This window comes from Anas acuta, chromosome 1 (assembly GCF_963932015.1).
Source record: "Anas acuta chromosome 1, bAnaAcu1.1, whole genome shotgun sequence".
Taxonomy (NCBI): Eukaryota; Metazoa; Chordata; class Aves; order Anseriformes; family Anatidae; genus Anas; species Anas acuta.
Genome location: NC_088979.1, coordinates 189057120 through 189070104, shown reverse-complemented (window position 1 = coordinate 189070104; position 12985 = coordinate 189057120). Strand labels below are relative to the sequence as shown.

General features: G+C 40.4%; 1 protein-coding gene across 1 annotated transcript; it reads left to right on the top strand.

Moving 5' to 3' along the window:
• Positions 1–294: 294 nt before the first annotated feature.
• TRMU (tRNA mitochondrial 2-thiouridylase) lies at positions 295–12399 on the top strand. The gene is made up of 11 exons (XM_068669717.1): positions 295–451; positions 766–931; positions 2771–2877; positions 3353–3475; positions 5340–5512; positions 6410–6463; positions 6928–6994; positions 7493–7593; positions 9043–9187; positions 9445–9527; positions 10652–12399. The coding sequence occupies exons 1-11, from the start codon at positions 361–363 to the stop codon at positions 10796–10798; spliced, it is 1257 nt and encodes a 418-aa protein (XP_068525818.1). The 5' UTR covers positions 295–360; the 3' UTR covers positions 10799–12399.
• Positions 12400–12985: the final 586 nt, after the last annotated feature.

Sequence of the window (12985 nt, the reverse complement as noted above, 5' to 3'; positions counted from 1 at the left end):
TCCATCCTAGACATTAATATCTTCACTGGGTGTAACCGGGGCTTGGTTTGTCCGGTACAGCTGGAGCCCTCCTGCCGGTGAGCAGCTGGCAGAGGTGGCTCCCACTGACTGCGTGGGGGGCCAAGGGCAGGAACTTCAGGCCACTTCCTCTAACTTTCACACCTTAATTACCTTAATAACACCTCCTCCACCCACCTCAGACAACCCCCGGTGCCCAAAAAACCTCGCCGGGCTCGCCAGCAGCCGCCGAGCCCCGCACCCCTCACCCCAATCCCGCCCCCGGGGCCATGGCGGCGGAAGGGGCGGGCGGCGGGGAGGAAGGGGCGGTGGGGCCGGGCCGGGCCGATTGTGGCCGTGGCGATGCTGAAGGCGGTGGGGGGCCGCCATGTCGCCTGCGCAGTGTCCGGCGGGGTGGACAGCGCCGTGGCAGCCCTGCTGCTGAGGCGCCGAGGTGGGAGAGGGCGGCCGGGTCCCCCCGGGGCTGAGGGGGAGAGCGGGAGGCAGGGCGGGGGGAGCCGGAGCGGCTCGGTGTGGTGTGGTGTCACCGTGAGGGGTTTCATAAACGGCTGATCTGGGTGCCAGCCATCGCTCTGCCCTCAGCAAAAATAATATGTGGTAGCAGTACTGCGAAACTCCTGACAGGCTGCATGCATTACAAGGTTTCTCACATCTTCTGAAGGACGTGGTTGCCTTGAAAAACACAATTTTAAAGCCCACCCCATAAGAGTTTGAGTTTATCAGTCACTCCCTGCCTTCCCTTGGTAGGCTACCAAGTGACGGGCGTCTTCATGAAGAACTGGGACCCTCTGGATGAGCAGGGAGCTTGCTCCGTCGACAGAGACTGCGAAGATGCTTACCGGGTCTGCCAGAAGCTCGACATCCCTTTTCACCAGGTTTCCTACGTGAAGGAGTACTGGAACGAAGTGTTCAGGTAGAAACCCGCTGAAACAGGTGGTCTTTCGGAAATAGATGAACATAGTGCCGTGTTCCTGTGAAAAGTGAGGATGGCAAAGGCAGCTTATTGCAGTGTTATCGGTGCTAAAAGGAAGTACTGACGCTCCTTAAACGCAGAATTGTTTTCTCTCTCATTCACATTTAATGTTGCAATGTAACCATTGGTTTTAATGCACTCATTAATTTTGAAATTAATAGATTTATCCACAGTTACTACAAATGTGTAGTAATTCCATTGTTGCAGCTCATTTCTTTTTCCTACATACTGGCCCGACCTTATCGTAGCTTGAGGAAAAAATATGTTATGTGATGCTATTGCCCTGTTTGTTTTATGTAATTTATGCAGTGTATTGTACATTATATTAGTATATACTGCATCCAGTTTACCACTGAGCAGTCATGACCTAGCCTTCTTTAAATTTTTGATACATTTGAAGTTGTTCTTTAAAGCAGACATTCAGATTTGCTCTTCCTATGGTTTTGTTCTGCTGTAATGGAAGAAAGTTATGCATGGAGAAAGCAGAAAGATTTTCTTGGAAGGGTGAAAAATGGAAATATTTGTGTAACAACCAAGTTTCTCTTCTACTTATTCAACATAAACTCATCTTCATCCTTCTTTAAGTAGTGCTGTTGTTACCTTGTCTTAGAAGAAACTAAGGAATAACCTGGTTGTTCTATTTCTGTGCCACATTGCAGTGACATCAAGTTAAGCACAAAACTTTTACAGTCAGTGAAGAAAATGGTCCTGATCTGGGAAAGCTCACTCTGTTTTCCCTCTTAGTGTGACAGAATGAACGAATGGTATCAAAACTCGTGTGGGGTGCAGGATGGCTGTAAATGATGAATCAAAGATCACAGAAGATCAGCTTTCCTTTTTTGCTTCTCATCATTTATTAGTACAGCATTTTGGTTTGTTCCAGAAGCCTTTTTTCCTTACCATCATCGCTGAGCTTGGATTTATTCCCTGAAGTTTCTCTCTAAAGGATTATTCAGTAAAAAACACCTTTTATCAAGAGAAGTATCTCAGGTCTTGTCTTTCCCATGGTTTGTACAGAGTCTGTTCTATGTCTTTGCATCAGAGAGATTCAGTAGTTCTTTTAAATAAAGGTAAAGATTGTTTACCACACTCTGCCCTTCATCCCTCTTGACTTGAGTGACCACCAAGGGCAAGCAAAATAAAGCAAACATTGGGCCTTCTGCTCTGTGCATCACTGTATGATAGTTTAATTTTCTTAGTAGTTACTTAAATGTTTTCAAGCAAACAACGCTAAGCAGTTTAGTTGCATGAAAGTGTGAAAACTAGAACTCGGCTATGAGAAACTGTACTTATTTTTTGAGGGGGGGGGGAAGCAGGAAACATGTCTGTGAAAGTTAAGGCAAGGTCCCATGACTGCTTATCATATGCTCTTACAGATTAAGCTAGCGTCCTTGCAGCTGAAACACAGTATCTTCTGGTGCATGCTGCACTGCTCTGCTGCTTTGAAAAATTGATCAGGTTTGTTTAATTCTTAAAAGTATTTTGTAAGGGATGAATAGGATGTGCACAGTGCATAGCCATGTCTCCCCCAAGTAATGGTAGTTTAATAAATCAGCTGTACTGTACAAGATTGTGAGTGATGTTTTGACCATGCCCTCAGTCTGGAGAAAATCCCTCAAGCATTGTTTTTTATAGGTTAAAAGCTAATGGATATTTTATCTCTTACATAAAATGCTTCATATGACTGGGTCTCAAGTTTTCATGTTTAGCAGATCTTCCAGTCTTGAAGAGTATGTGATGTTAATAATGTTAACATACATGTGACTCTTTATTTTACAGTGACTTCTTAAAAGAATATGAATTGGGAAGGACACCTAATCCTGATATTGTGTGTAACAAGCATATAAAATTCAACTACTTTCTTCACTATGCTATGGATAACCTTGGTAAGGCTTTTTGAAATGTGTCAGTACACAGCGTATGTGGGGGATGTGCTAAGATGGTAGCAACTTTTGGAAAGGTGGGGAAAAGCAGGAATTCAGTTGTATGCATAAATTGTGCATCTCTGTAGCAGTATTTCAATATTTGCAAAGTATTTGGGATTGAATTTACTATTACATATGTAGGAATAGGTTTAAATCAGGGATGCATATTGACCTGAGCATTAAATTTTACATTCTTAGAGTGTTCCTTAAAGTACAAAAACACAAGTTCCAGCATGCTGATGAACAGTTCATGTTGATTAAATAGCAGGAGTGTGATGCCTGTCAGTATAAGACTTCTTAGTATTAGACTTAGGCTTCTTCTTTCATTGTTTTCTGCTTTTTTCCTAGACGTTTATAGCCCTGCTTTATGCTTTGAATTTCAAATATGTGCCTTTGTGAGTTTTTTGTTTATGTTTTTCATTTTTTTCCTTGCTAGGAGCTGATGCAATTGCTACTGGGCATTACGCTAGGACGTCCCTGGAGGATGAGGAAGTTTTTAAACAGAAATATACTAAAAGACCACAAGGGCTTTTCAGAAACCGGTTTGAAGTTAGAAATAGTAAGTAGTTTTATATTTCAACCCAGGTATCAAAGAGAAATTTAAACTATATTTTGTGTCACATAATTGGGGAAGTGAGTGACTTCACATGTGCTGATTACTGTTTAAACCCCAGCCTCTAGAAGGCTGATTGGGCAAAAAGAGGAGATTTGCCTCACTGAGAATTACACTGACCAGTCAAGTGTTATGTTTGCTAATCCAGGTGCAGAGGGGTAAGAATAAGCATTTCAGGAGTAATCAGCATTCTGGAGGAGCTGTAACATGGATTAAGGAGACAGGGCTACCTTCCACACCCTGGAGAACTATTCCAGGAAATCTTTGTCAAGTTTTTCAGTGACTTGTGTAAAAATTACTCAATGTGTTTCTTCTATTTTCATGAATGCATTCTTTGGCTATTCAGTATATAGCATAGATAAACCTTATCGTGGGGATATGCTTAGGTAGTATCTCTAGATTTAAGACCTTTGAAACACTAAAATTAATAACATTTTTTATACAGTAATTGGACTTTGTATTATTTTACTGGCGGAAAAAAGAATCTTTCATTCAGTGCCTTCTCCATTTTCCTGTAGAAGCCAGATTTTCCCAGGCAGATTAAGGTTCTGCCTACACTGAAATTGGAAGGTACAAGTGCAGCATGTGTAGGTGTTTTTAAGGCTGCAATTCCCAGCTCAGCAAAGGTACTAACAGCAGCAGCAGGTTTTGCTCTTCACTTTAATAGGCTGCCCGTGGCTGTACATAATCAGAAGTTGATACCTGCACCGCAGTGGTTCTGTTGTTACCAGTACCTGAGCCGGCTTGATTAATGCTGTTCTGGGTCTGACTCTGCATGGAACTACTGTGGTTTGGATGGCAATGTGGGCATCTCCCAAACAGCTCTACTGTGGGCCATAAGGCAGGAAAATAACTCAGCTGAAGCTCTGATGAAGCACATAGTACACCCAAAGGGAAAGAAACCTGCAGACTACCTCTCTTGCAAAGCTGCCACAGTGATGTTTGCATATTACAGCTTCTTGACTTCCATTCCTTTGTTCTGGACTTAAGGGGCTTTATATGTTTCGTTGTTTTGGATTTTATTTCTGGGAAGTTGAAACAGCTCCAGTGGGACCAATGGTCTGTCCTTGTGGCAGCCTGATTCAATTGTAATATCTTGTAATATTCTAAGCAGACTTTTTGTCGTGTTACTGAGAATTTGTAACAGTTGTGACTGAGCTACTGGCCTGTAGTAAGTGTTCACTGGAGCCAAGAAATGCATCAGTAGAGTTGGACCTCCCCAGAAGTATTAGCTCTTAAAGAAAGTGGACAGAACATGACTGAAAAACTGCACTAAATTTATTTCATCTGGGTTATCAGGAGGCTTCATTTACTGTTCACTTTTTATATGAAAGAAGGAAGTCAAGCTCCTCTCCTTAGATAATCTATTGGAATCAACTGTGACGGCTGTTCAAATTTATGATAAATGATTTACAACAGTGTGATTTCTGTGCAAAAATTGATTTATTTTAAGAACAGTATGCTCTAGGATGTTTCAATATTCATTCTCCCTTTCACATGAAAGCTGTTTTCATCTTCCATACTGTTGATGTTCTTGCCAGTGAAACTTGCAGTAGTGTAATAGATGGGGCAATACAAGATTTTTTTCAGATTCTGTGTTATACAAGATCAGAATGTTTCTGTATCTTTTGAAGGGTGAGGAAATACTCAAACATTTTCAATTAGATTTTGAAAATCCTGAACAATGCTGTCTCTCACATGTATTTGAAAATAATAAAAATTAAAGTGTTGATTGCTGAACAAAATGCTAAAGGAAGTTGAGATATTAAAGGCAGTTACTGAATTGTTTTTTGTGTTCTGTGCTTTGCAGCTGTAAAACTCCTTCAAGGAGCTGACCTCTTTAAAGACCAGACCTTCTTTCTAAGTCAGGTCTCCCAGGATGCTTTGAGGAAAACCATATTTCCTTTAGGGGATTTAACAAAAAGCTTCGTAAAGAAGATAGCATCGGAACATGGCCTTCATCATGTGCTAAAGAAAAAAGAGGCATGGTAACACTTAAACTCTTTTGATTTGTATTTCTCTCTGAAATGGACTTTTCTCAACTTCCTGAACCTTAATCTCTGAGAAATCAGCTGTTTAAGCAAACAATAATAGAATAGGTTGGGAAGCAGTTTTACAGTTGTCTGCCTGCTTAAAAGTACTTTTATGAGCTTGCGGTTAGTTCTGTATTTTAGCTGGCAGATAATTTGTGTGCCATTGTGTCTGAGAAGAGCTAAGGTGGGGATGAGTGTGAGAGGAAGCTGTAAGCCTTAAGGAAAGTGTTCTCTGTTACAGCAGGTGAGAAGCCTTGATGTTTATTTCCCATAGCTTTCAAGGGCTTCTGCACTAGAAGTGTTTTTGAATATGGCTTCACAGAGACTGGGTCATACTGTTCTTCAGCCACTTTGTCTAAATAAATAAATAAATCTGTTTCCCTGGCTAAGAGTTTACACTTCATGATTTGATCCTAACAAACATGATGCAGGCAGCAATCGTATGCTGATACGGTCTTGACTGCTCTAAATGTTCATATTTCTCAACATAAATGGTTATCTGAAGAATGTAGGCAGTAACTGAAAGGAAAACCTGTTTGTTTATTTAAGTTTTACATCAAGACATAGATGTATCTGTATAATTTATGTCAGTTTTGTATGTTATCTGAAAGAGACTTATGTTTATAATATATCTACGAGGTGGTCATATGCCTTTACTGAACAAGTTCTAAATTTATTATTTCTCTTCTGTGCTCATGGCTCTACTGATACTGTATAGGAGTTGTTTACATATGTTGGAGAAGATGTTGTGGGTTTGTTCATTTTATGAGATTACATAAGTAATATAAGTTATTTCCAGTGTCTTTCTCTGCTTTTCTATGGATTCAGTACCGCATTTCCTTTTCAGAGTATGGGAGTTTGTTTCATTGGTGAAAGAAACTTCAAGAAATTCCTTCTTGAGGTGAGTAACATTAAACCTACGGCAATCTCTGTGTTCTGTTCTGGTTCTGTCTACAGAAGAATCTCTGCCAGCTGGTGGCTGGCACTTTGTAGCATCTCGCTTGGCAGTCCCAAGCCTAGCAGAAGCTAACACCAGCAGCCTGTATGAGGAAGCTCGCCCCTACACCTGTGCATAGCTGCTAGGCTCTGACGTGTGACTGGGATACGAGAGGGGCAAATGGTTCAAACCTGCTGTTCCCTGTCATAAATGAGGTGGGGGGAGTGAAGCACAGAATTAGTGCTGATAGGGACTGCCCCTTCTGCTTTTCTCCCTCAGGCAGCTTGAGGGAAGAAGCAGCAAGCTGCTTGAACGGTGCTTGCTTGTTGAACAGCTATTTTCCAACTCCAAGAGAGCTCAATGACAGAACTTGAATCACATTTTGTTTGGAGATCATCTTGTGACTTAAATCTCTTCCTATTTGGTAGTATTTAGAACCTCGACCAGGGAACTTTGTTTCCATTGAGGATAAGAAGGTGCTGGGAACACACAAAGGTAATTGGCTAACCCACCTTGATAACTGCTTTTAGAGAAATATTGCTTACATTTAGGAGAACAAAGTTTTTGTGAAATTCCAAAGATTTATTCTAGTTTGATTTTTCTAATAATCATGGAAAACTTGCTCTGTACAGCATGTACAACCTTGAAACCCCCAGTAAGGGGAAATACTAAGACTGAAAGATAGCAAAACCGCAAGTTGAAACTGAAATAGAGAAATGTTTCTCTTTTGTAAGAGTACCACAATAGAAATGGATTAGTTTGAAATCGTGTGCTTCAGGTATGGATGGAAACTTTCAGGTAGATGTTGTCTTAACTTGTGATTGGCACACTTCTCTAAAACAGTAGGTTCTTTATTCTTTGCTTAGTGGTAAAGCTTTGGCTTTTAATATATTAAAAAAAAAAAAAAAGCTTTGCTTTGAGTACATTTTAAATTATTTTTTGAAAGTAAAAGATGAAAAGATGCTAGCAACACTCCATTTTCCTGTTTTTTAGGTTGGTTCCTCTACACAATAGGCCAGAGGGCTGGGCTAACAAATGTGAAGGATGCTTGGTTTGTTGTAGATAAAGATGTCAGCACTGGAGATATCTTTGTGGTGAGTTAATTAACACTGGTGTTGTGAATGCCTCATGCAAGCATTTCATGACTCCTGCTGTACGGAATGTGATCTGAGTTTGGGCAGAATTCCTGGCTCTGCTATTGGGGGAAACAAGTGCCAGCTAGCGCAGCATCTGCGGGTTTCAAACACCTTGTCCAGGCTGGCTGCTGGTGAGTGGAAGATTGCCTTAGATGTTGGCAGCAAGCTTTTTCCAGTTAAATGGCAAACACTGGAAAAACTCAGCCTACTGAGCTCTCATTTTTTACTCCAAAAATAAGAGTTTTCTGTAATAATTGTGACACAGTACATAAAATGTGTATTGTCTTGATTCACTATGTTTTGCTATTTTGTTTTTTGGGTAAAGGAGGTAACAGCCAATAATACAGTTTTATCATTTTCAAAACTGAGGCAGAATATGATATTGTGAATCATTGGCGTTTTAATGACTAATCATAGGAGATGATTGGAGCTCTGCACCTCACCAGCTTCGTTAATGTTTCCTGCTGTTCTTAAAGTTGTTATTTTGATACAGACATGATTATAATGAGGTGTGTTGCTACTTGCAGACTTGCCTGAGGGGAAGAAAAAATTGTAATCAAAACAGAGGTGAGAGGAAGCAGACAGGGCCCTAAGAATTTAAGGCTGTGTGTGTGCAACACCTCTGCAACAAAGGAGTGACTGGGGCTTGGCAGGCCACCCTTTATACAGACTTTGATTTCGTTCAGTAACGATGTACAAAATATGAGGTTTACCCTTGTTTTCGCACAGTGCTTCTCCCTGCTTTTTCCCATTGTGATGAACGACTTGAAGGTTTTAAATTCTGCTTTTCTACAAGGCACATCCTCTTGATCTCAGTGAAGATATCTGACTTGTATCTTCAATTTTATTTCTCATATGACAGCAGTAGGTTTTGGAGGGTAAAAAAAAAAAAAAAGTATGAGGGATTGCAGTTAAAACGTTTTTTCTTCAGTTCTAAGGACAGTCCCTGTCCAGAAGTGGGATACTGAAGATTTGATTTGTAGCATAGCCTAGATTATAAATATATACTGTCTTGTGTATTTTTTTGCCAAATGAAAAAGCTTCTTCATTATATTGCAGCACTAGAAATACACTTTTTGCTTCTAGAATGAAAGGAAGAGTGATACAAATCAACAAGGGATCTGAACTCAGCCTGAAGAAGGCAGAAACAGGATTGGAGAAAAAAATATGTGACATAGCTCTTGAGATGTAGAGGACTGACAAATAATTCAGGCTTGCTTTAGCATATTATTTCATTAAAGGCTTCCACCTGGAAACTGGTAAAAGCTAATAAATGCTTGGTTTTGTACTCATTTTGCCTTTATTTTGTTACGGCTTGATGCTGCTTCTGTATTTCATGCTTTACTTCACAGCAGTCCTAGGCTCTTTGGCAAAAACATCACCACTGAGTGAACGTTGTATTTGCAGGCACCATCAACAAATCACCCTGCTCTGTACAGAGACCTGTTGCGGACAAATCGAGTGCACTGGATAGCAGAGGAACCTCCTGCAGAGCTCGTTAGGGATAAAATGATGGAATGTCATTTCAGGTTTCAGCACCAGATGGCACTGGGTAATCAAACCTTGTTCTGTTTTTCTTGTGGCTTTTTTATTTTTTTATTCATTTTATTCTAGTATTGTGTTCAGTGTAGTTTTGCAGAAGCAGCTGAAATGTTTGGTTTGCCTTTCTGTTTCTGTAGTAGCTTTATCAAACAATTCTGTGTGGTGGTGTGTTGACTTAGATCTGTTTAGCCTGGTGATGAAAGTTGGTTTTGTTTTAATGTGAACATAAGGATTAACTGGCAGGTGTTTGGCCATTTTCTGCTCCAGTGCCTTGTGTGCTGACTCTGAACCAAGATGGGAGTGTGTGGGTGACACTGGTGAAGCCAACAAGAGCTCTCACACCTGGGCAGGTGAGTTGTTAGAAGTGACTTTCTTTCCATTTTGGGGTTTTAAAATAGAGTAACTAGTAAAACAGAGAAGTGTTTTTAATAGCTGGAGCAAAATAGGTGATTTATTTGCATGTGAGAGCAGTTAGCTTTATTTTGGTTATTCATCCACTACTTTACAAGATGTTTGTTTCCAGCTTAAGGTAGCCTGTTGTTACCCGCATATTCTGAGAGGCTGGCTTTCAAGTTTTAGAAGTATACGAAAAGATTTTGTATATATAATCAGTTACATATGCAGAAATGGTATTTGTTGTCCTCAAGAAATAGATTTTAGGAGTCATTAGGTTGTGTAATGTGGGTTTAGCGTTCCAATTTGTTTAGTGAGGGTCTGTGTTCAGCAAACCTCGTTTTCCAGGATGGGTAATGTGCAGTGATGCCTCTCAGCACCACTGATACAAGGGTATGCTCCGTCCCATTATGAATTAAAGGTTTTCAAACATCTCCTGCATGTCTCAAAACTGGGCCTCTGTGGGATAGATCCTGAGGCCAGTTGTCTGAGGGCTGTTTGTAACAGAGAGGGGTGAGGTAAGAGAAGCGAGCTGAGCTGTGAAGACTCCTGCCCGAGCAGATGGTAGGTTTGAGAAACCCCTGAGTGCCTGGAGCCTGTAACTGGGCTTTTTCCTGAGAGGGACAGGCCAGGAGGTCTGTGCTCCTCCTCTCCTGCATGTGAGTCCCAGCTGGCTTCCTCCAGGTGGATTCCTCAGTAGTCCTTAACGGCAGGCTACCTTGGTCCCCTCCTTTTCTGAGAAGTGACATGGTAGCCTGGGCAGAGTTGTCAAGGGATGGTCCAGTGAGAGTGCAGGTGATGTGTGTCATCTCCCCTGGGAAAGGAAGCTTTTTGGAACAAAATATTCCACCACAGTAACTGAAGAGTTTTCAGATAATCTTGCAGAAGTTCATGAGGGAATTCCTACTAACATCTTTACATTTAGACTCTTGTGAGTCAGCAATTCCTGTACATTTTTCTTTTTTTTTTTCCTTGAAATTTGGTTCGAACAAATATAAATGCATACGTCACTGTCCAGCAGGCCTTGCACAGCCTGCAGTTGCAGAAGCTGAAAAATACTTTCCCTGTGTTCATCTCCTAGTTTGCTGTGTTCTACAAGGGCGATGAATGCCTTGGCAGTGGGAAGATCCTAAGGCTGGGCCCATCGGTGTTCACCCTGCAACAGGGCAAAAACCGAGAGGAGGCTGCAAAGAAGGAAGACGTTGATACAGTAGAACCTGCAACATAGTGTCTGCGTTTGCTTATTGAAGGACTTTGAAAAAAATGCTGCCTGAGAATGAGAAAAACAATAATAAACGTATTTTTATTGATCTGTATGTTCTGAAGGTCAGTTGACTATCTAGTCCCAGCTCTTGACTGTTAGCACTGAAGAGGCTTAAAACAAAAGCTTTGGTACAATGTTACTGAACTGGGTGGTGATATTTATGTTAATACATATCAAGGAATATCTTAAAGTTGTTTGGTAATAGTAGTTGCAAATATAGGAATTTTAATATAAAAAGAATCATGGCTGAAATTATGAACTTATCTTTTATGTATGTGAGATTTTTTTTCTTGAAGATATCTGGTTTCTAGGTAAAGTCTGTGTGTATGTAAATGCGTGCTCATGGGTTGAACTCTGGGAAAGGAATGAATGATGTTAAAGTCCAGTATTTTGCCTGAAGACTGAGCAACAGATATTTATTTTTAATCTGATATAGTTTTATAAAGAATGTTCTAGATTCTTAAACTTTACTAAGTAATGTTTTAAAACATTTGCTATTCAGAAATACAGATCTAGGAGCTTTAAAACAGTCTTAATATTTATTTTTTTCACATGATTGACTAATTTTCTGTTAACTACTGAGAGCAGAGGCTGTTTTCTGTCCTGGAAGAGAGAATATGTTGTTGTGCTTCAGAAAAATGCAATTTCGTATGCATTTCTTTATTATATAGCTAACTTAATATAGATCAGATAATAATTCAATCTTGGATTGTGCCAGGTGTCAAAATGGAGTGGTTATTAGGAAGAACCAAATACCTCTGTCCAAATTATGCACAGGATTGAGTGTATATCGCAAACACCCTACACTTTCAATGAAACTTCATTATAGCAAGTCAACAAAAATAAATTCCTGTATTTCCACACAGTAGTAGAAAGTAACTCATTAAAGTTCATCTATGCGGGAGCAAGATTTATTAAATGGGTGTAGAATTTTGAAATTGCATCCAATTTGGGCAGTAGGAAAGCTCTAACATGAATAAATCTCTTCAACAGATTTGAAAGCTTGGGTTACACATCACCTCCTGTCCTTTTCTGGTGTTTTAGTTTTTTTCTAAGAATTCCTTTTAGTCCTTCTTGTGAGAAAAGTTACAAGTAATCACTTTTCTCCAAAGTGTGGAAATAAAAGGGGAAGAAGACACTTTTATATGTGGCAAAGTTAAACACACAGTTCAGGGAGCATTGTGGGGGGAAGAAAAAAACAGGACTGTTACAATTTTCAATATTTGTTTGACATAACAAAAGATCTGTTTGAGAGCAGAAAAAAGCCATCCTTTTTCACTGGTGCTGAAATCGATCCAATTTAAGTCTGTGTTCAGAGTGCCTGGCCATGTGCAGGCTGACAGTAAAGACTGTTGATGCTTCATGTCACCTCTTGACTTGTGTTAGGTTAGTCATGTTATGGGTCTTGGTCCTGATTGTGTTTTCCCAATATTCCCCTCGTCTTTCCTGAATTTTTAATTTGCAAAATGTGTCATTAATTGCTAACGTGTTAATGCTCTGTGTTTTCCTTATCTGAATTTTCCAGTAAATGTCCCCATTAAAATCTTCGGAGATGTTTTGTGTAATACTGGTGTGGTTTTCATTGTTACTTCCTCTTACATCACTCACAGGTGTGTTTGTTACTTGATACATTCCTGGTAGAGATAGCTTTAACTGTGACTACAAGAAAAAGGACACAGCTATTTCTGTGTCCAAAATTCACTTTCTTTAAAATTCACAGGATTGCAGAAGTTGGAAGGAACCTCTGGAGAACATGTAGTCCAACTCCTCTACTCAAAGCAGGGGCAGCTAGAGCTGATTGCTTAGGACCATATCGTCAGGTTTTGAATATCTCCAAGGATGGACACTCCACAAACCTGCATTGATGAGATCCCCCTGACCCTTCCTTCCTAAAAGCTGGGTAGTCACACCTTCATGTCTGACAGATGTTCCAATCCCCCCTCATTGGCTCTTCCATATCTGTGCCAGAAAGTTATCGTCAACACTCCAGAGACCTCTTGGTGCCTTAGCGCTGTCCCTCCAGCAACTATTGGGGTGGTTGAAGTCCACTATGGGGAGCAGGGCCTGTAAACATGAGACTTCTTAGAGTTGGCTGAAGAAGGCCTCACCTAGTTCTTCCTGATTACGCAGTCCATAGCAGACACGCACAGC